The sequence below is a fragment of the Halyomorpha halys genome, unplaced genomic scaffold, assembly GCF_000696795.3.
Source record: "Halyomorpha halys isolate HHAL.00 unplaced genomic scaffold, Hhal_1.1 Scaffold1324.1, whole genome shotgun sequence".
Taxonomy (NCBI): Eukaryota; Metazoa; Arthropoda; class Insecta; order Hemiptera; family Pentatomidae; genus Halyomorpha; species Halyomorpha halys.
This window is the reverse complement of record NW_027106083.1, coordinates 90,135-115,002: the sequence shown is the minus strand read 5'-3', so window position 1 is coordinate 115,002 and position 24,868 is coordinate 90,135. Positions and strand designations below refer to the sequence as shown.

Genomic DNA, 24,868 nt, shown 5'->3' with positions numbered 1-24,868 from the left:
GAGAATTTCAGCTGCATTGCTCGAGCGAACTATCAAGTGAGCTAAGGTGTCATTATTTTCGAATCTGAGATCTGGCAAATATTTTATAAATAATTTGCACATATCTAAAGTCGATGACGCAATAGCTATATTTATAATATACTTTTCCATTGCTGTTGCAGAACTGGTGTCAGCAATCCTATGCAGTAAGATCTCCGAGCATTGAACATTTCCCGCTCTTACCACCAGCGCTAGTGGGGTGATCTCAAGATGGTTCTGTGTATTCGAATCTAGTCTTGCCTCGAGTAAGGCCTGTAGTGGCGCATTCTGGCCGACAGCAGCCACAGCTTTCTCCTGTTCCTGAGCCAAATCGTCACTGCTTTCCTGGAAATGAAATATTTAGAGTTATTATTTTATAATCCTCATGCGAGATTATTAGTGACCATATGAAATGTCTAAAACTCCATAAACAATAAACTATTTAGGTATACATAATTGTACCAAAGGCCTAAATTCATATTATTCCTAAAATTCAACTATATTTGGTGTGGAGAAGAGAGATTTGTGACTTTCCTTTTGGGTTAGCGGGGTCATTATTTCAGGATCGTTAATGACCCCTTCGTAAGACTAGAATAGAAAGTTGTTCCTGGTTGTTTATTTTATTTAGTTAAAATTTAACTAACTTAACTGAAAACCTCGCGACTACTGACAAATCTTTATGGTCGACTACTAAGAAGATTCTTAACTTCAAGAATTTTAATCACCCACTTCTTACTGAATCTCAAACATGGACAAAATTGGACGAAGAAAAATCTCAAATATTCGGTCAGCATCTTTCTAAAACCTTTAAGCCACACCCTGACATCCTTAATTCAACCAACCTTGAACACATTGAAGAAGTATTGAATGCTCCACTCCAAATGACCCTGCCACCTAAAACATTTCATCCATCAGAGATATCCAACATCATCCAGAATTTACCAACCCGCAAAGCTCCTGATTATGACCTAATTACATCTCATATTCTAAAACATCTTCAGCAAAAATCTGTTATATTCCTGACTTACATCTACCATGCTGTCCTCAGATCCACATACTTTCCTCACCCATGGAAATTATCCATAATCAAAATGATTCCCAAACCTCAAAAGCCGCCAGAACATCTATCTTCTTACCGTCTGACTATCTTTCTACCGTGGGATGTTCGGAATCCAAACTGGTGATCTGGGATTATGCGGTTGGAATCTAGGAGGGGGTACAGGCGTTTTAAGATAAGGATTTTTCCCATGATAGGTAACAGCTATCTCTCTGTTACCTATCATGGGAAAAAACCTTATGATGTAAGATGTAGTCTCGTCTTCATTGGAGCGCGGAATGTACTGCTCGGGAGTCTTTCTTGATGTAGAACAGGCTTTTGATCGAGTCTGGCACCCAGGAGTGCTGTACAAGATCCGTAAATTTCTACCCCCTACATATTATCTTCAGACAGGTTATTTCAAGTAAATCACAACAGCGCTTATTCATCCCTGTTTCCTCAGTCTGCTGGTGTATCTCAGGGTAGTATCCTTGGTCCTATCCTTTATACAGTTTTTACAGCTGACATCCTAACACTATTCTCACCACGTATGCCGAAGACACATGCCTATTGTCAGTGAATAATGATCCTTCCATTGTATCCCAATCCCTCCAATCGCACATCACCACTCTCGGAGAATGGTGCCAAAACTGGAGGATAAAATAAATTCCAATAAATCCCACCAAATCACATTTACCCTTCGTCGTAAACCTTCGTCTTGCCCTACAGTATCTTTTAATAATACCCCACTCATTCCTGTTGAACAAATCCGTTACTTAGGACTAAATCTGGACAAACGACTGACATGGAATCCTCATACAAGACTGAAAAGACAGGAAACTGCTCGTCGATTCCGACTATTACAACATTTACTAGACAAACGGTCCAAACTTCCAATCCATTACAAAAGACTGGTCTACATGACTATTATCTAGCCTATTTGGACAAACGGAGTTGAGGTATGGGGCTCCACTAAACCATCTAATTTCTCTCGAATCCAATCCTTATATTCCAAAATCCTTAATGCTCCTTACATTGTCACAAATCAAATCATCCATCAGGACCTCAATGTCCCCTATATTGCCGATTTGGCCAGAACTAGATACCAATCCTTCCATAATAAACTTCCCAACCACCCAAACTAACTAGTTTCTAACCTGGCTTCTCCTTCACTACCTAATAATCCTCCTAAACGTATGAAAAGAAGATGGTTTCGAGATCTTCTCCTTTAGAAATGCTTTTAGAGTTCTATCAATGGGTAGATTCTCCACATGTTTTTATCATGTCATAATATCACTTACAGCAAATTTACTTGATGTGTATATATGTATACAGTTCTAAATATCAATAAATAAATTATTTAAAAAAAAAAAAATTTCTTGGCGGGCTTTCATTCCACATGGCTTGCCAACTAGCTGAAATTTCATTTTTCATCGGAAGATTTATTATTTATAAAATAATAAATTTTAAATTCTAAAATATTTTAAAAAACCCTGAGCAACTCGTTAATTCAATTGATGTGTAAGTACCATTTGACTTCCTCAATTTTTCAAGCGTAGCAAAAAAATATTTAATTTACTCCCGCCAAATTGAATTCACAATGGAAACTAAAGCCATAGTGAATTTTATAAATAAAAAAAAATAATTGGTTCTTCAACTCGAGCTGTTGCCCAGGCTGTCGACCTCTGAGTGAGTATCTAGCAGTGGATATTTGTTGTGGGCTTTTGTTTTGTCTCAAGTGAATAAGAAAAAATCAGTTCAAACAGTCGAACTTACCAATGAAGCTGCTACTACAGACGCTAGTAGCAAGATGACAAAGTGTAACCTGTTGGCACTCATGTTGTCACACCTGGTGTCATGAAGAAAAAGTTTCTGAAAAAAAGATCAAAAACTAATTAAGAAAACAAATACTATCATCTGATAATTTGTTTTATAATTTAGATTTTATTATTCATATTGATCAGAATTCATAATTAATCAATTAATTTGCCAGCTGTTGATTGTATTTGTTAGTTAAGTTTTGAGGGGAACCTGAAATTATTAATTAAGAATTCTGTATGATTATAATGATATTTGTAGTTCTTGAAGAATGAATTCTTAAAATATTGTTGTTGTATCTAACCTTCATCAACCTGTACTATTTCCAACTCATCCAAACAAACATCATTAAAGTGAGCTAAATATATAGTTGCTTTCTTAAGGAAAGGAACACCTGACTTCGTACAGTATACTAATGCTATGTAAACATTTATTTGAAGCTGGATTTAAAATTATTTAAGAATACAGTAAAAGCTAAATGATATAAATAAAACAACAATCATCTTACTTTATGACAGGCAGGCCTGCTGCCTTTGGGACAGTCTGCAGGAGACCTCCCTATATCGAGAGGGTAAACCATTTCTAAATTACTATCTTTGGAATACGTCTAATTCTTAACTTTATACAACTTTAAGTTTTCTTAAAGTTATTATAATTTATTGATATCATAATATGAACGTAAATATTATTCAGACAATTTAACGCTGATATAATAAAATGAGAGCGTTCTGATGGACCTTCGGGATCAAATCTTCTAGATCAAAGCAGATTTTAATCAGAGCAATCAATGTTGAAATATATGCTTTCAATAAAATACACAATTTATTAATTTTTGTAATTTAATCATTGAGCTAAAGGGAAATTTTACTGTATTAGTAAAATGATTTCTATAAATTAGGAAATTATTAATGCTTAACTACTTATCATTTGCGGGATTTAATCAGGAGAAAGCGCTGGGAATAGTCCAACATTTTAAATACCTTGGTTCTGTTACTGAATTAAATGTCCCTATGACATGGTAATAAAATCAAGGATTGCATATGGTAAAATCATGACAACGATGTTTAATTCAATATTATGGGCTTGAAATATTATTTCAAAAAGCGAAAGGATTGTACAAAAAAAAATATAATTTGGAACATTATGAGCTACGGTGCATAAATGGGCCAATGAAGATGATCAAACGGGATAAACTTCTTAAAAACTTTATTTTATTTGTATCTGTTTGATGTATAAAATAATATTTAAAACATGTTTTATTATTGTTCATAATTAAATAGTCGGTGAGGTATAAATATTCTTGTCCCTCTCAAAGATATCTTACTGAAAACGATACGTCGCTCTCGAGAGGTGAACTAGAAGGTGCTATAGAACCGAATGCAGGCTCACTGTTTGATAATGGTTGAATAATCTTTTAACTACGTTCAACGTGCATTCCTACACTACTGTATCAAACTATAGTCACACTATACTAAGCAATCTACTGTGTAGACTCACCTATAGAACGCTGCGACGATCAGCTATGGAATGACAATTGTGCCTGCCTCTTCACTATATATAGATAGGTAGTGATGACGTCAGTCTACCAGCGGTTGTGGTCACATCATTTGAGAAAAGTTCGATATTAAAATATCAATTCAAATTAATTATTAAATTTTATTAATTTATTTAATGTAATTTACAACTGTACAAAATAATACAATAAGTAAATATGTTGCATGTTTCAAATACACTCTTGAAAATCTTGGGAAGTAAACACCCATTGGTGGTACTTCAAACATTAATTAAAATTAGAAGATTCCGTGGCCATCTTCTTATCAGACGCCTTGGAAGATTATCAGGGATCGTTAAGGGTGAAAGATTAAGAATTAATCGGTTAGGATGGTTAAGGAGTTTGGAATGAAAAGACGCATATCTGTTTTGGGCCAAATCTGCAACGAATGGAATGTTAAGGTCTTTGTGAATGAGTTTATTTGTAACTTAATAAGGAGCATCAAGGATTTTACGTAGGGTTTTGGATTGTAAGGATTGGATGCGAGAGGAATTTGATGGCTTGGTAGAGCCCCAGAGCTCAATTCCATATGTCCAAATTGGTCTGATTATCGTAGTCTATACTAATTTTTTGTAGTGAATGGGATGTTTAGAGCGTTTGTCTAGTAAGTGTTCTAACAATTGGAATCTACGAGCAGTTTCTTGTCGTTTCAGTTTTGTGTGTGGATTCCAAGTAAGTCTCTTGTCAAGATGGAGTATCGAATCTGTTCAACAGGTGTTAGTGGAGTATTTAGAAAGGATACTGTAGAACAGGAGGGTAGAGGTTTACGACGGAGAGTAAAGGTGATCTGATTGGGATTTGTCAGGATTTATTTTGATTCTCCAGTTTTGACACCATTCTTCTCTAAATGTTATGTGTATCTGTAGTGTTTGTGATGTATTAGGTTCTTAAATTAAAAAAAAAATTAAATATAGTTATTGTGGATTTATTAGGATTCGCTAAAAATATATCGTTTAGTCCTTTCTTAATTAATTATAGTAATTTACTAATTAGAAAATTCCAAAATATTATTATCATTATTAGTGAAACTTATGTATAGAAATTACTGCGCCTGGGAAGAGATTTTATTTATGAAACACCAGAACACATTTACTATGTTCTGGGCAACTTACGGCAACCGAAAGGTTGAATTGGAGAGGTCACCACAATACATTATGGCATATAATGTCCTAAGCCTACAGGATATACTAGCGCTTACGTGGCCAAAAGTCAAAACTAACCTCCTCCAGCGCTATCGATGACAAGAGAAGCAACCCAGACTAAAGAGAGCCATCTTGGCTTCTGGAAGAAGCAATCTATTCTTTCTTTTTGTCTCTCATCAGGAATCTAACGTGAATGAGTAGAACGTATGGAGTTGTTCTCAGAAGCAGAAAGGAGAGAGGCCTAAGAATGTGGAGGGAAGAAAGAACCATGGAGTAAGTCCATCTAGTAATAGCTAACATCCACATCATCATCAACCACTTCAATTTTAGATCTACAATTTCCATATTCCAGTCATTAAAAATTTTATTAACCATCAAATCATAAATGTTTTCTTTCGGTCACCCCCTACACCACTTGTAACATAAACAATAGAATTTTATTTCATTTAATCATCTCATTTTTTCAATTATACAGTCCACTCAAACCCAACCAGCCAACCAAAAGTGAAGTGTGTCTAGCAATTAGGTTGAAGGCATGCTTCATACAAACTGAAACATATAACTACTTCTTTTGTACGATAGTTTACTTCGTCCTTTCAGAGATTCCAGAAATGATTTAGAGTAAAAAAGAATGGGATGAAATCATATCATATACCATTTTATTCAATAAATATATGATTATTTAACATTAAAAATGTTCCTATTGAGCATCCATGCAAACATATGCCATCATTGTTGACACAGCCTTCAGCAGACCCGGCAGCTATTCTTATAATGCTATCCTGGCAAAACAAGATAATCAAATAGCCGGTATATGTACATATCATTTTTCTATTGTATATACTTGTAAATGCTTATTTCTTTGTTACAGGAGGAAAGAAAAAAAAAAGGAAATGTAGAGTGGTGAGTTCGTTTCCAGTCTTAAAAAATCCGATTGAAAAGTTTGTATTTTTTGAATATTTATCTTTTTAGCATTCCATAAATTTGGCAGGCGTGATTCCACATGTGTTTTATTTCGTAAGTAATTGTATAAGTTAAATTTCTGTCTGAGGAATAGTTAAGAACGTCTATGAAGTATGGAATATAATTGCCTCAATCGGAAAATTAGCATTTTAGATTTTGTCTTGACGAGTGGGCCCCATGTCAACCTTCTGTCGTAGGTAGTTCACATAATGTTTGTTTATGGTATACGGTGATTGTCAATGTAAACCGAAGGGCCTGTTTTGAGTCGTAGAGTAAATGTGCCACATGAAATAAACTTTTGATTTTGGTTTTTATGTCCACATTTTTTTTATAGCTATAATTCACATGTTTAATATTTCCATCATCTCTGTAGATACAAATATCTGATGCGTTACGCGCATCACTAAACATTTACCACCCTAATTGAATTATAATATTTGACAATTGATGTCTATAATTAAGCATTTGAACTTGAAAAAAAAATTTTCTTAGCTCCTTAAGTTTATTATCATATCTTTATATAGTTTATATTTTTTATTACATGTAAAATTATGAGACAATTAATTATTTTTATAAATAATTTTGTTTTTAATATTGGTATTTGAAGGTTTTTGAAGAGGCCTTAGAAAGAAATTGATTTACTTTTTCCTATAGAAATTATTTTTTGGCATATTATACAGAAAATATTTTTTTTTTTTTACAGCTTGCATTGGTCCAGATCTCAATATCCACCAACAACTAAACCTTAAAAAGCAAACAATGACAAACAGCCAAAACAACTACTCCTGAAAGAAACTATAATACTAGATAAAAAATGTAATTAAAATAAATTATTTATGAAGGAATTTAATACTGACAGAAACAATATCTACTTCTATAAAATAAAATAAACTTATCCGCACTTCTAACACACATATAAACACTTCTAAGTAGCTGGAATAAGGGAATGGATGTCGGTATAATCGAATTATCAATATTTTGCCACAAATATTCGATATATCTATATCGCTATTTTGTAACCTATATTATCAGAATATCGATATTTTCCTCCAATATATTTGGTTTTCCAAGACAAAAAAACTAATATCCATATTTAAATAAGGCAACGATATTCTAATAATATTTAAGTAATATTTGATAAAAACTTATAATTTTAATTTTATTTGAATATCGATTATTAATTTAAGGAAGTGTATGATATCATATGCCCATCTTTAAAATTAGATATATAAATTAATTTTTATTTCAATATTGTTATCATTAACCTTGTTCATATCGATATCAAAATTTGGCTACGATTTTTACGGAATATTGAATCCAATTATCAGTATATTTCGATAAATAAAACGCACCACATTTTAAGGACAGTTTCAAAATTAAATATATATTTTTTATTTTAATATCAATATTCAACTTTCATGTTAATATTGGATTAATTGGGTATTCTTATCAATATCGATATAAAAAATTGGAAAGATATTCTATGAATTTTTTTTTTCCATTGGCGCGACAGACCGTGGTGGAACCGTGTAAGAAACGCATACATTGCGCCATTCTTCAATGCAAAATACTAAGTGCACATCATTGTTAATAATGGTTTCTCATCGTTGACTATAGTTGGACGAAGAGTAAATTCAGGGAAAACTTTGCATGGACATTTTTCATAAATTTTAAAAGAGTTGAACCAAATCCACCATATTTGGCTGCTCATGAGGTTCATAATAATAATGGTGTATACATTCCCGGTCCCAATGGCTGTGATGACCAAGGTGTACATTGTGCTGAAGCAGGTTCATTTGACAATTTAGAGCCTTTATTTTTATCTGCATCTAATCATATATCAGCAAAATTATACCATTATAATTCTAATAATATAATATTATCTAATATTATAATTATAATAATATAATTATATCTTTATATCATTATAATTATACCACATTAGAAAATTTTTATGATGAAAAAGTATCGAAACAACTTGTTTATGTTAATGCAGTCAGCAAGCATTTGTTTCCACGAAAAGCCCAGCTCAAAAATGAACATATATACGCAGCTCTAATTTATTTAAATCTCAATTTGTTAGCAGTTAGTGCCAATAGAATAATATAAAATATGAATGAATTTGAGAAATAACTAAAGGAGAAAATAATACTTTTGTGTATATTTCAAACTAATCAGTCAATAGTTTGTTGCTTACTACGGGACTTTCTCCTCTTTCCAAATGGTCGTGCATATTTCTCCAATTCACGTTTGATATATTTACTTTCATATATCCATATAGATCCATGGAAATGTTACCATGTCATCCACAAAATAATTAGATTGTACATTTTTTCAGATGATCAACTTGCGATGCTTAGGCAGTGGCCACATTGGTGTCTAATTAATTGTTCAATTTATTCAAATTTGGCTATAAATAAAAATTTGTATCTTTATTTATTTTGAAGCAAAATTTGTCATTTGTATAATAGTAAAGAATAAATTTCAATTTTTATTGTACATACTAGTCTTATCAGACAAGAACTAATAGTACAAGAGCCTGGAAGAAATAAGGCAGTTATCTCATCCCAATTTTGATTACTTTGATGAAAAGTAGGTATAATTAGTAGTCAAAATTGATGAGTCTGCCAAGTATAGGTAGGGGGAGTAAAAAAATGGCGGCTGTTTCAAAACCTTAAGAAAACACTAATTTTTCATTCGGAGCTCTATATCTAAACTACCAACAACACTAGAAATTCTAAGAGAACATTATTTAAAGAAAAGTAAATTTTCTAAAATATTAATTCTAGAAGAGCTATTTACCTCCAATAGTTCTCGAGATATAGCTTTTTTAAAAGCAAAATTTCCTACTAAAAGATTAGTAGTTAGTTAATTTATTTTGAGAATTTTATATCTCAGGAACTATGTGACGTACAGATGTCTATTAGCGCTCAAATTAAAGCTAGTTTAATGGACTATAAAGAAGTTTATGAACATTATATTCGTATGAATGGTAGTTTTCATGATATTTGCTAAAATAAATTGATTTATAGTCGTTCGGGCAATAAGTTTGATCAATGAAAAACTTCATTTCAGAAACTATTAAGCGTAAAGATGTCTGGCAGCGCTCAAATTAAAGCTAGTTAAATTTTCTATAAAATAGTTAATTATCTTTATCTTTGTAGGAGTAGTAGTTTTTATAATATTCACATATGAATATGAATTTGGCAAATGAACAAACGTCCGAACAACTATAAATCAATTTATTTTAGCAAATTTCATTAGACAAAATAAAATCACAAAATGTTAATTTCTAGTTTTGAATTTAAATTTTTGAAAAAATATATATCTAGACTCATAAGACGCACATATGTCTGCCAACACTGAAAATAAAGGAAATTTAACTTACTATAATGTAGTTTATGACACTAATCTTCGTAGGGGTAGTAGTTTTTATGATATTCACATATGAATATGAATTTGGCAAATGAACAAATGTCAGAACAACTATAAATCAATATATTTTAGCAAATTTCATGTAAACTATTACTCCTACGATGATAAACATCATAAACTACTTTATAGCTCATTAAACTAGTTTTAAGTTGAGTGCTAATAGACATCTATACGTCATATGATTTTTGAGATATAATTTTTTCAAAATAAATTCACTAACTACTGATATTTCAGTACGTCGCATACAACATTTTTATGAAATGTTGATTTTTAAAAGGCTATATCTTGAAAACTATTTAACGTAAATAACTCTATTTGAGCTCATATTTTAGCAAATTTACTCTTCTTTGAATGACGTTCTCTTAGGTTTTCTTGTGTTGTTTCTACTTTTTAAGATATAGAGCTCCGAATGAAAAATTAGTTTTTTTATAGCTTTGGAATATTTTTTATTCCCCTACCAATACTTGGCAGACTCATCAATTTTGACTATTAATTATACATAGTCTTTATTAAATTAATCAAAAATTGGTTGAGATAACTGCCTTTTCTTTCCTCTTGGACTCTTAACAGAACACTCAGCCAACCGAACGGAATACTCAGCAAGACCTCTCATCTCTCATGTTCAGGAAGCCCGCAGATGAGTGTGAAAATCGAGAAGATCAGCTGATTCGAATGTATATTAATATATAGAGGAACCAGACCTAATGAAGTTAGTCTTGTTTTGTCGTTCACAGTGTTCTTATAACAACCTTATACCTATTTTTTTTTTTTAAATCTCCTCGTCTTAACGACTTAACTTAACTGTCAACTTAACTTATATGTGTACATATATATGTCGCATATAAGTGCGACGGAAGAACACCACATATGTTTCACACACAACACATATTATACGGCTGTTACATATATGACAACAAAATATATAGTTTGTTGAAATCATCTTTACTATAAGGGGACTCATAGCCTCTACCCAAACAAATATTGTTTAACAAATTCTAGAAACAACTTAAAGAGTTCACCGACAGCAGAGACCTGAAATGTAAATGAATAGAGCGAGAAGCAAATAAAAAAAAAGTCATATTTTTATTATGTCATTTTAGATATTATGCCAATTTGTATTTGTTTTGTTATTGTTATTTTTTTCTTAGGCTAATTGTTTTTATAGAACAAGTAAAGGATTTCTCTATATTAGCACATCTTAAATTTTAAAAAAAAAACAATTTAATAAAACTTATAATAGTGTTTTGAAAACAGTAAATGAGGATGCAGTGCGAATACTTGAAGGTGATTGGCTAATGACAATGTAGACGTCACATAACCCCGCCTTTTGATTTAAGATATTTTATTATGTCCTTATTACTTGTAAGGCCTAAGGCAGTTTTTCCATCATTATCCTTATCATTTAGAGGCGCCCCTCGACCAACTAGAAGATTAACGATATCCAAATGTCCATTTGACGATGCCATCATTAGCGGGGTAGAGCCCTTATCATTCTTAGCTGTTAGTTCTGCTCCGCGGTCCAACAGTAAGGTCACTACACCGACGTGCCCTCCTCGTGCAGCCAGATGTAGAGAAGTGAATCCGTCAATATCCTTACGGTCCAGTTTTGCTCCATTGTCCAACAGCGTTAGTACGCACTCACTACAGCCCCCTTCAGCGGCGTAGTGAAGCGCAGTGCGACCTCGCTTGCTCTTGAGAGATAGATCTGCACCACTGTATAATAAATAAGTAACTAATATGTTTGAGTTGGAATTATTTGCAGCAAACATGAGAGCAGTGACACCATCGTTATCCTGTATATTTATCCCTGCACCACGTTGAACTAGGACCTTTACCGCTTGAAGAGCATTATTGGCCGAAGCTACATGGAGAGCCGTATCGCCATATTTTGTTGTAAAATTTACATCGGCACCCAAATGTATTAGCTTTCTAACGACAGATGGATCGGTAGTTAAATGTAAAGGTGCGAGGCCATCTTTGTTTCTTATGTTAATTGGCACTCTATGATCTTCCAATACTTCGAGAATTTCAGCTGCATTGCTCGAGCGAACTATCAAGTGAGCTAAGGTGTCATTATTTTCGAATCTGAGATCTGGCACATATTTTATAAATAATTTACACATATCTACAGTCGATGACGCAATAGCCATATTTATAATATATTTTTCCATTGCTGTTGTAGAACTGGTGTCAGCAATCCTATGCAGTAAGATCTTCGAGCATTCAACTTTTCCCGCTCTTACCACCAGCGCTAGTGGAGTGATGTCAAGATGGTTCTTTGTATTGGGATCTAGTCCTGCCTCGAGTAAGGCCTGTAGTGGCCCATTCTGGCCGACAGCAGCCACAGCTTTCTCCTGTTCCTGAGCCAAATCGTCACTGCTTTCCTGGAAATGAAATATTTAAAGTTATTATTTTATAATCCTCAAGTGAGGACATCAAATGTCGATATCAAATGTCTAATACTCTATAAACAATAAACAATTTAGGTATATATAATTGTACCATAGGCCTAAATTCATATTATTCCTAAAATTCAACTATATTTGGTATGGAGAAGAGAGATTTGTGACTTTCCTTTTGGGTTAGCGGGATCATTTTTTCAGGATCGTTAATAACCCCTTCGTAAGATGTTGCAAGACTAGAATAGAAAGTTGTTCCTGTTTTTTGTTTATTGTTGGCTGGTACTTTAGGGCGTAAAACCCACAGGTCATCATCGGCCATGTTTCGCGCATTATAATTCTATTTCACTTTATTTTTCTCTTTAAATATTTACGAAAAATTTAAATAATTACTTCTTTTAGAATTATTTAGTACTTATAACAAAATTTCGGGCTTAAACCTTATTCAAAAGGCCATTCCTTTTTAAGGAAACCAAAATCATTTCCATGTTCTTCTGGTCATTATTCAGAGAATCCGATACACTCGGTCCCACTCCCAATTTAATTAAGTTCATGGAATAGAAATTACATTCTTCAAATATTTGACTGATCGTAATAAGCACACTGTTGCAGTATTGTCATTTTGTCGGTTGTTGCTTATCGATCAGATATACATGAGTTAAATTCGTATGACGTATTCTCAATCTAGTAATAGCTACCTCCCGCGATTGGAACAGTTTGATGGTCCATGGTTTAATGGTTGTTTTAATAGTTTTTAATTTACTTGGCGGGCTTTCATTCCACATCGCTTGCCAACTAGCTGAAATTTAATTTTTCATCGGAAGATTTATTTCTCGGGTGTCAGAGTGGCCGCGGCCTGACCTGGAAGAGCAAGTGCTTGTTTAGCAGCAATATCCGCCAGTTCATTTTCAGCAATCCCCACGTGACTCGGCACCTTTATAAAGAAAACAGTTTTCCGAAGTTTTCGATGTTGGTATAATTGTGAATTTTCATGATTGCCGTGTGTTTCGGGTTAATGATCTTCATGGCTTTTAGTGAACTTGAAGAGTCGGTAATGATAACTATGTTAGATGGAGTGCTTAGATTGAATGGAGAAGTGGAGTGCTGAGGCTATTGCATGTAATTCAGCTGTATATACACTGCATAAGTAGTTGTTCCTGGTTTTTGGTGAGTAATAAAAGGTTTTAAGTAGAAAAGTATTACACACGAAAAAGACCTAAAGGATATTAAAACATTTTATTTAGCTTTCAGTGCAGTTCATTTAAGCTGATGTATTTGAAAAAAAAAAAAAAAGGTGGTTTTGGAAAATAAATACCTGTTTCACGTTTTGCCCCGCACTTCGAAGGGAGAAATTAATTTTTTAAAACGAGTGCCATTTTCTACTCCCCAACTACTAGACTATTGAATATATATAATTTTGGTTAAACCAATGAAAAATTTATTATTTTTTCAAAATCCATGGGCCAAATGGTTGTCCTGTGCTATCGCATTTCTAAAGGGCTCTCCACATTCCTGAGAGAAGGGCTGTATATATACATTTGCACGATTGAGCACTCAAACTGCTATAAAACAATGAAGAGGAGAAAAAAAAACTTTTATTGAGAATCAATCGCTTTATTCTAGCTTTCTATTTTTATGATCAGATATTTATTGTAAAGAAAAAAAAATTAGATTAATTATAATATTATTAGTGGAATATTCCCAGATGAACCACTTAAGAGGTATTAACACTGCCGGGGCCGTTGCATGTATGGCACATGGAGCTTCACATCGATTTTTTTTATTAACCATTTCAGTAACATAAGGTCTGTTCTAACGACTACACATTCTCTGGCCAGATAGAAGTGGTTTTTGAAACAAAGAATCCGACATCGACTAAAAAAAACATCGATGTTTTAAAATATCGTTGGTTACAATACATTACCCAAAATACATCGATGTTTTTGAACAACTATTTCAGAAACATAAGGTCTGTTCCAACGATCACGCATACTCCGGCCGGTCATCCGTTATAAAAACATCGGCTTAAAAACATTGATGGTTGATTTTGGGTAAAACATCGATTTTTTCAAAACATTGACATCGATGTCGCATCCCTACTGTGGGCCGTAACAACACAGCCCAGATTTTCCCCTGGAAGATGCTCTCTCTACACCTGCCTTAGTCATTCTTTAGAATTAGTGAATGGATTTCTTTTTTATATAGATTATCGTATTACATAGACTTTTTTAAAAATAATTTTTTATTTATTGATATGTATAACACTGTATAATGCATTATATTTGTATAAAATCAGTCTTTGTTTGAATTATTTTTTATCATATTTTTGTCAAGTATAATACTGGTTCTGGTAGTGGTAATGGTTGAGGGGAACAAGTCCGGCAGGTGGGCCTATTGGTCCTTTTTTCCATCCCCAAGAAAAAAACATTTAATGGCTCTTTTATGTATCTTATTCCTCTATATCGAACCTTTTCGTCTTTCTAATGGAATTCAAAAGGGATTCTTAATCTATAGAGGAAGCCTCTATACCTTTAATTCTATCAGAGCCTAACAGCCTGTATCTTAATGACGCATACCTACCACAGTCTGCTATCTAATGTAAGGCAGTCTCTGGGGCCTGTCCGCATAAGGTCAAGTATAATATGTTGTATATAGATTTTTAATAAATAAAATTATGATCCTTAGTAATTATATGTAGTTTTCAGATTTAATCCAAATTATCTAGGTCTTACTAATTCTGAATGTATTAATTTCACTGTTTCCATTTAAAAATATATATTGATTATAATTTTAAATTGAAAATATATTTCAATCCAATTTGAATATTTATTCAAAACTAAACTATCCCAAAAGCCGTATACTGTTCGGCGAGCGGCACAGAAGAAGTAATCAGGTATTTTACCTTGCTGTGTGTTAGTGCCGCGATGTAAACAGAGTTACAAACAGGATGAATTCCTCTTAATTAACTTACAGCACATTTTAAATATATTTTGTCCTAAATAAATAGCTAAAATGATTTATAAAATATCAATAAAAATAAAGCGGCATCTGGACCATGTTTTGACATAATCCAGTGGCACTCAAGGTGTTAACGATAAAATAATAAAGCACTTACTTCTTGGACCACAATAACATAAAGTTGGGAATATTGAATATCATTTTATAGTGATAATAAAATGGATACTAATTTAACTAACACGGTACAAAATTTCCCATAAAGTGTATAGTTTTGGAGTTATGAACAAAGAAGTGAAAAAGTAGGGAAATATTGTTGTTTTTTTTTTCACAAAACAAATAAATTTTCTTCCAAATTTTGAATTCTAAAATATTTTAAAAAACACTGAGCAACTCGTTTATTTAATTTATGTGTAAGTACCATTTGACTGTACTTCCTCAATTTTTCAAGTGTACCAAAAAATATTTAATTTGCTCCTGCCAAATTGAATTCACAATGAAAACCAAAGCCATATTAAATTTTATAAATAGAAAAAAAATAATTGGTTCTTCAACTCGGGCTGTTGGCCAGGCTGTCAACCTTTATGGGCTTCTGTTTTGTCTCAAGTGAATAAAAAAAATCAGTTCAAACAGTCGAACTTACCAATGAAGCAACTACTAAAGAAGCTAGTAGCAAGATGAAACAGTGTAACATGTTGGCACTCATGTCGTTGGGTCATGGAAAAAATATTCTGAAAAAAATATTAGGAATTAATTAACAAAAACAAGAACAATCACCTGATATTTGTTTTATAATTTAGATTGTATTATTCATATTGATAAGAATTCATAATTAAGCAGTTAATGTGTCAGCTACTGATTGTATTTGTTAGTACAGAGGTAGTAGTTAAGTTTTGAGGGGAACCTGAAATTATTAATTTGGAATCCTGAATGATTATAATGATATTTGTAGTTCTTGAAAAATGAATTCTTAAAATATTGTTATTGTATCTAACCTTTATCAGCCTTCTGTACTATTTCTAACTCATCCAAACAAACATCATTAAAGTGAGCTAAATATATAGTTGCTTTCTTCAGGAGAGGAACACTTAACCTCGTCCAGTATACTAATGCTATGTAAACATTTATTTGAAGCTGGATTTAAAATTATTTAAGAATACAGTAAAAGCTAAAGGATATAAATAAAACAACAATAATCTTAGTTACTTTATGAAAGCCAGGCATACTGCCTTTGGGACAGTCTGCAGGAGACCCCCCTATATCGAGAGGGTAAACCATGTCTAAATTACTATCTTTGGAATACGTCTAATTCTTAACTTTATAAAACTTTAAGTTTTCTTAAAGTTATTATAATTTATTGATATCATAATATGAACGTAAATATTATTCAGACAATTTAACGCTGAAATAATAAAATGAGAGCGTTCTGATGGGTCTTAGGGATCAAATCGTCTACATCAAAGCAGATTGTAATCAGAGCAAGCAATGTTCAAGCATATGCTTTCAATAAAATATACAATTTATTAATTTTTTTAATTTAATCATTGAGCTAAAGGAAAATTTTGTTTTATTAGTAAAATGATTTCTATAAATTAGGAAATGCTTAACTACTTATCATTTGCGGACGACCAATTTATCATAGGCAAGTGTACAGAAGATGCTGATTGAGAAAGTTACAAAAGGAATGTAAACAAAAGGGTTTGTTCAATGATAAAGAGAAGAAAAGACTAGTGTCAGCCAGTAATGATTGCGTGGGATATAATCAGGAAGAAAGCGCTGGGAATAGTCCAACATTTTAAATACCTCGGTTCTGTTACTGAATTTAATGATCCCTACGACATGGAAATAAAACAAAAGATTTCAGATGGTAAAATCTTGACACTGATGCTTAATTCAATATTGTGGACTTGAAATATTATTTCAAAAAGCGAAAGGATTGTACGAAAAAAATATAATTTGGAGCATTATGAGCTTCGGAGCATACATTTGGGCAAATGAAGATGATCAAACGGAAACTTCTTTAAAAATTTATTTTATTTGTATCTAGTGGTTTTATTAACTATTTATTATTTATTTTATTAACTAGTGGGTGAGCTATAGGTATTGTTGTCATTGTATCAGATATATTACTCAAAACGATACGTCGCTCTCAAACATAGAAGGTGCCATAGAACAAAATGCAGGCTCACTGTTTGATAATTGTTGAATAATCTTCTAAGAACGTTCAGCGTACATACCTACACTACTGCATCAAACTATAGTCACACTATACTAAGCAATCTACTGTGCAGACTCACCTATAGAACGCTGCGGCGATCAGCTCTGGAATGATTATTGGTTCTGTCTCTTCACTATATATAGATATGTGGTGATGACGTCAGTCTACCAATAGACCGGTTGTGGCCACATGCTTTGAGAAAAGTTCGATATTAAAATATCAATTCAACATCGTAAGGTTCTTAAATTTAAAATAATTTTAAATATAGTTATTGTGGATTTATAAGGATTCGCTAAAAATATATCGTTTGGTCCTTTCTTTGAAATTGATATATTTGTAGTTTTGCCTACCTAGTTAGACCTCTCATCTCTCAGTAGGTTCGGGAAGCCCTTAGCCAAGTTTGGAAACATTGTATATAATATAAGTATGGACGTTCTTACTGTTTCATATTATTTAATTATGTTATTTTTTTTTACTTATTTGTTTAAATTTGCATAGGAATATGCACATATTTATTTACTTTGAGCACTTGATAATTTATTTCTCATGGATGTTTCAGATTCTAATATTAATCTACAAATATAATTTTTTCAGTACCATTTTCTTTTTTTTTTACGTTGAAATATCTTCCTTCAAGGAATTATACCTTAAATTCTTGAATATCATAAAGGGGAGGTCTGGCAATGCTAAATAAAGAAAATAAATATGGCACGAAATAACTGCCCCCAAGCCTGGATTAACTTAAAAACTTTCTTAATTCGTTGAAGAAATAAATTTCCAATTCTCAAAGTTGGATATTTGTGTCCTTAAACTCATATTATCACCGAATATTATCGAAATATTGCCAAATATATACTCGAGTACCCTAAATGTCACTAAGTGTCATTTATTGATAAAATCTTACTTATTATACTTTGTTTTTTTCATGTTTCGGAATTTTTATCCCTATTATATATAAAATGCTTTTAAATTCATTTTATTGCCACTTTCGTTCAGAAGATCTAAATTAGCCATAAACTACAGTGCAAAATTATATCCGACACATAAATATATTTTTAATCCAAAATTTTCTATTCTTTTTCGACAAAAATAAAATTCAACACTTCCCTTATCAGAAAGACTCCCCTCGGCTATCGCTTTTCTCAAAACGATAACAATTGACAAATCCGAAAACAATCATCCACCATGGACCCTCCAACGTCCTAAAACTATTCTAGATCTATTCTGTCCAAATACTCGAAAAATAATACCATTTGAATATATAAAGCCCACTTTTCTCGCCCAATTCAAGACATGTCCGAGTCCTTTATAATCTATACAGACAGATCAAAATCAGCAGCATCATCCTTTGTAACTAATGACTCAACGTTCAATATTAAACTCCACAAACTATACAACATATTCACAGCGAACTATATGCAATAGCAGCAGCACTTCATTTCTGTTTGTATTTGAACCACAACAACATAACAATAATTACAGACTCGCTAAGATCGTTAAAAGGTTTAGATTGTATGTATCCAAAGCATCCGAAAATTTCATGCATCCATTTTTACTTAAATAGTCTACACAATATAGGTACGTCAAGTTACATTCATATGGGTTCCAAGCCATAAAGGAATCACAGGGAATGAATGAAGCACTCTGCTTTCGGGACGGGGTAAAGCAATTTTAACTCCATCAGAAATGAGCAAACCTCTAGAAAAGGAAGTCAAAGATAAATGGCAATCTTTGTGGAATGAAAGTCCAATAAGTAAATTAAAAATTATTTAAAAGAATTTCAAGCCCTGGGGTACCTCCAGTCGCAAATACCGTAGAGAAGAAGTTGTACTGACCAGGCTGAGAATAGGTCACACGAGGCTCACCCACTCCTATCTTATTTCAAAAGAAACGCCTCCAAACTGCCAGTATTCCAACAATAATCTGATAATATGCCATATATTCTAACAATTCCCATATTTCACACCACATCTCAATAGCTTAGGACTAAACCCAGATATCTCAAAAGAACTCGGAGACGATGATAAAGCAATAAAATTGGTGTTTCAGTTTCTAAAACCACAACATTTGCTAAAAAATATAACATTGAACGGAAGAAAAAAAAATAATCAAATTGAAAAATAAATAAAATGTAAATGGCGTTGATGACCAATGAAGTTTGGCGCCACTAAACAAAATAAACAAATCATTTTATTAAACTAATGATCAAAATTTCATTCATAGATTTTATTTTATGAGTGCATTCGTTAATATAATTAAGTGACATTAAATTTTTGAAAGTATATGTTACTATAAAAAAATATTAATGTAATGAGGAAGTTTCAATTTTTAAATAGAATATATCAACATGAAGTGATTATATTAGGTCACGTATTATAAGGATAAAATGTATGACAGGATGTATCAACATGAAAATGATGTAAAGAATAGGGAAAAGGAGCCCAAAAAAACAGCATTGGCTCAACATGTTGTTCAGAATAAACATAAATTTTGAAAATGTCCAAATCATTCATAGAGAGAATAATAATTTTAGAAGAAAGATATTAGAATCGATTTATATCTCAGGAAATATAAATTATACTGTCAACTTCAAATCAGATTCTAAAGGACTGAACCACCACTATTCAGAAATTTTAAGCAGAATAAATATGTAATAATTGTATAGAAAAAAGATAAAAATAAAAAAATGTTCAAATCCTTAAATAGTACAAGTATATAAATGGAATAATAAAAGTGTGAAAAGAGAAGTAAATATGTTAAAAAAAATTTAAAGAAAAGGGAGAGATAAATACACATAAAATAGGAATAAACTGATTATAGAATTTAAATATATTAAAAAATGTTTGTGTTGTAAGCAGAAAAATTAGTAATAAATGTTAATTAAATTATATTTAAAATGTAAATTAATGTTATAAGAAAAATTATGTTATATGATAAGGTGATAACAGAATCCTAACCTGTTGAAGGTAGGTTCTGTTTGGAGTTTGCAAATGTAAATGATGGAAAGAAAAGTGGTTAGTAAAAATTTTAAATTTAGGAAAGAATTATATAGAAGAAATTGTAAGTAGGAATCTATTTTTTAAAAAAACAAAAAAATTTATAATGTTATTATGATATTATTTTAATGATTAATTTATTTAGAAATGGGATAAAGGCAATTAGCCGGCAATTTTAAGAATTTTAAAAGAAAAAATGAAAACAAAGTAAAGGTAAGACCAAACAAAATCAGTATGTAAGTGAAGGAAAAAATGAAATTGTTACAAAAATAATTAAAAGGAGCTGTTTGTAGGTATCCTTGAAAATGACCTAAGTGGTCGAAACGTTGGAAGTTTAAAAAGAATAAAGTTGAAAAAAAGGATCAAAATTGTTTTTTAAATAAACTAAACCACTCTCAAACAAATGTATTAATAATAATTAATCTAGTAATGAGGAAGTTTCAATTTTTAAATAGAATATATCAACATGGAGGGATTATATTTGGTCACGTATTATAAGGATAAAAACCCAAATATTTACAGAACACAACAATGGTTTGCTATTAGTAAAATCAAGAATGAATTAAATATTTGATAGTTAATATCTAATGATCAATGTATCACGAAAGGATAAATTGTTAAAGCTTTGATTTACTTACTAGGTAAATTGGAATATGAGAATAATTCAGAATAAAAGAATTTTTTTTTCTATTCAAAAACTTCCTATTTCCAGCTGGTACTTCGTAAAGAATAGATACATTTAAAAAAATTGTAAAGTGAATTAATTATCAACAGTTCAGGGTTTCATTTTAAGTCTGCTAACGAAAATATGAAAGAGGAAATTAACTCAACACTCATCGCCTTGTCTAAACTTACCTGGTGTCAAAAACTTCGAAACTAAACTAGATGAGAAAATTAATATGTGTCATTACATATTTTTTTAATTTTATTAAAACATTTATTATTTATTTATTTAAGTGTTTCGACCACTAGGGTCATTTACACTGAATTTACAAAGTTAGTACATTACTATTGACATATTTACAATGTTACAAAGTGAGAAAGTTACATATAATTACAAAGTGAGAAAGTTTAAAAATTAACAATTACTGTTACAAGTTACATTACAATTTACAAATTTAAAATTACAATTACTACTACTATTACAATTTACATTTTACAATTACAATTAGTTAGACTATATGTGATCATAAATATTAATGATTTTTAGAAAGTGAAAAAGTTTTGTTATTGTTGTGGGATCTTCGCTCAACATCTCCTGTAAATCTGAAGAGAACCGGTGTGGTTCGTGAGCTATACATTCAGTGAGAATATGCCTAACGGTGAGATCGTTTCCACAGTAGCGACACGTCGGTGCATTTTCTTTTTTCATGAGATGACCGTTGGTGAGTCAAGTATGGCCTATCCGAAGACGGGTTAATACCACATCTTCTCTCCGTAGCAGATTCAAGTTTCTGGTTGGACGTTTCACTGTCTGTTGGACCATTCTTAACTTGTTGTCTCTCATGGTGAACCATTCATCTTGCCACTCTTGCCATCCAATTTCTTTTATCCATAAAATAACATCTTTGCATGTTGATGATGTTACGACTTGGCCTGTCTTTATAGCTAGTCTGGCCTGCGAGTCTGCCTTTTCATTCCCAGTGATCCCACAATGACCTGGCAGCCATAAAAACAAGACCCTACAACCCATGTTGTTCAAAGTTTTCAAATGCTGCTTCAACTCTATTATTAATAGATGTGTTGAAAATGGATCTTGTAAAGATTTGAGGGCAGATTCCGAGTCAGAACAGATGACCAAGCGGGGGCAGTTTAGAGGGATATTGCAAACTGCGCGATTGATTCCGAAGAGTTCTGCAGTGTACACCGAACAATATGGTTGTAACGAGAATAAGAGGGTGTGATTATCTGAAACGACAGCAGTGCCTACTCCTTTGACTGTTTTGGAACCATCGGTAAAAATGAAGTTCCAATTGTGGTGGTTAGTTTTAAATTGATTGAACTTTTTTAATGTGATAATTGGGGGTAAACTGCGGCTGAAGTAATTATTTTTGACTGTTGGGATTGGTAACAGCCATGGTTCTACCTGTGGAGGAAATTGCTTTATTACATTTGGAAATGGAGTGAGATTTGGATGAGCAATATATTGTAAGGATCGTTTAGGAAAGGAAAGACGAGTGTTTAGTGCATTATGTGCGAAGATTTGATTATTAGATGAAGAGAAGAAATTATTTAGGGGGTGGTTTGGATTAGATATGATTTTGGAGTAATATTTAAGTGCTAGAATTTTTCTTTTAACTAATAATGGTATTTCAGATGCTTCCACGTGTAAACTACTTGACGGGCTGGAGCGGAAAGCGCCAGTAACTATTCTCAAAGCGGCGTTTTGAATAGGATCTAGCATCTGAAGTGTTCTTTTGCTTGCCGAACCGTAGGCCACACATCCATAATTAAATGAATAATATCAAAGAAGATTAGGTTTTATTAATGATAAAAATTAAAAATTAAGAAATTTTTAACGTAAATCTTTGCATGAACATAAACAGTACTTAAAGGCTGTTGCCAATGTAGACGTCACTTAATCCCACCTTTTGATTTAAGGTAATTTATTATATCCTCCTTACTTGCATAGGCTAAGGGAGTCATCCCAACCATATCGCTATCATTGACAGGGGCTCCTTGATCAATTAGGATCTTAACAATATCCAAATGGTTAAATGCTGATGCATACATCAGTGGTGTTCTGCCAAAATTGCTCTTGGCAGCAAGATCTGCTCCGAGATCCAATAGCAGTTTCACAACACTGATATGCCCCCCTAGCACAGCATAATGCAGGGCTGTGTATCCATCTTTAGCCTTATTATTGATAAGTGCTCCTCGGTCAGCTAAGAGCTTAACAACATCGGAATGTCCCCTCAGTGATGACATCATCAGTGGTGTCACGCCTGCATTGTTCTTAGCCCTAAGGTCTGCCCCACATCGCAGCAACTCGTTCACTTGGTCAATGAGCCCATATTGTGCCGCCATGTGCAGGGAGGTGTCTCCTTCACTGCGATTTCTATCCAATAACAAGTCAGGATTAGTGGTTGTAGAAGTAATATCACAAGAACTTTTCTTAGTCACAGCCGTCTTCAGTCCCTGCGCCAAATCGCCACTGCTTTCCTGGAAAAGTAATTTTGAGTTAATTGTTTACAATTCCTCATTTGAGGTCATTAGTTAAAATATGAAATGGCTAATAGTTTATAAACAATGAAATACTTATGTGTATATAAAGCGGACAAAGGGGTTTATTTATTGTTTTTATAAAATAATTCCTTGAAGCGAACATTCTTTTAGCATAAACAAGAGAAATTGTGAGTTTCCTTTTGGATTAGTTGGCAGGGCTTTGCTTCATGTTCGTTACTTATCTGCAAGGTCAGAATCGAATGTTGTGTATGTTTTTTAGATATAAGTGATTGTATATGGAACTACAAGGGTGTAAAGGACATTTGCACATTTTATTTAGTTTTCAGCTCCCCCCTCCTAGATTCCAACCGCAAAATCCCAGATCACCAGTTTGGATATCGAACATCCCACTCCACTACCCAGCAATGCCATCGTGTGGTCGATGTAGTCTCGTCTTCATTGGAGTGCGGAATGTACTGCTCGGGAGTCTTTCTTGATGTAGAACAGGCTTTTGATCGAGTCTGGCACCCAGGACTGCTATACAAGATCCGTAAATTCCTACCACCTACATATTATACCATTATCCGTTCTGATCTCTCACAGGTTATTTCATGTAAATCACAACAGCGCTTATTCATCCCTGTTTCCTCAGTCTGCTGGTGTACCTCAGGGTAGTATTCTTGGTCCTATCCTTTATACAGTTTTTACAGCTGACATCCCAACCCATCCTAACACTATTCTCACCACGTATGCCGATGACACATGCCTATTGTCAGTGAATAATGATCCTTCCATTGTATCCCAATCCCTCCAATCCCACATCACCACCCTCGAAGAATGGTGTGATTTTTATTTATCCCTCCTTTTATTTATCACTATTTATCCCTCCTGATAGTCCCTATACAGATAGTTCATCAGAAATCGCGAAGGCGACATGACTTGGGAAAAATTCCAACACTAATTAACTCAGTAAATAGGGATAAAAAGTGCAATAAATTTGATTTTATCAACAATTATTTTATGCACAAATATCTACAAATGATAACAATGACCTACTATTAGTTAAATCAAGAATGACTTAATTTAATAATTGGTGGCTAGTTTTTAATGATAATTGTATCTCGAGACTATACATTACAAACAGTAAAAATTATTATGAAATAATATATTA

The 24,868-nt window shown here is 32.6% G+C and overlaps 2 protein-coding genes across 2 annotated transcripts in view; both read right to left on the bottom strand.

Moving 5' to 3' along the window:
* Positions 1-11,056: 11,056 nt before the first annotated feature.
* LOC106689304 (ankyrin repeat domain-containing protein 29-like) lies at positions 11,057-17,641 on the bottom strand. Its single transcript, XM_014434208.2, has 3 exons — positions 17,616-17,641; positions 15,962-16,049; positions 11,057-12,348 (listed from the first exon to the last, which is right to left on the bottom strand). Exons 2-3 carry the CDS (start codon positions 16,022-16,024, stop codon positions 11,275-11,277), a joined length of 1,137 nt encoding a protein of 378 aa, XP_014289694.1. The 5' UTR covers positions 16,025-16,049; positions 17,616-17,641; the 3' UTR covers positions 11,057-11,274.
* A 3,588-nt stretch (positions 17,642-21,229) lies between these two features.
* The window catches only part of LOC106689305 (putative ankyrin repeat protein RF_0381), a 7,763-nt gene continuing 4,124 nt past the window's right edge, over positions 21,230-24,868 (bottom strand). Inside the window, exon 3 of the mRNA XM_014434209.3 lies at positions 21,230-23,694. Coding sequence (XP_014289695.1) covers positions 23,107-23,694 — 588 coding nt within the window. The 3' untranslated portion in view covers positions 21,230-23,106. The remainder of the gene's footprint in view (positions 23,695-24,868) is intronic.

Excerpts from the sequence above, each read along its gene's own strand:
- LOC106689304 (XM_014434208.2), bottom strand. The coding sequence starts at position 16,024 with ATGAGTGCCAACATGTTACACTGTTTCATCTTGCTACTAGCTTCTTTA. Across the intron at positions 12,349-15,961 it reads CTTTAGTAGTTGCTTCATTG|GAAAGCAGTGACGATTTGGC; the intron begins GTAAGTTCGACT and ends TTTCATTTCCAG.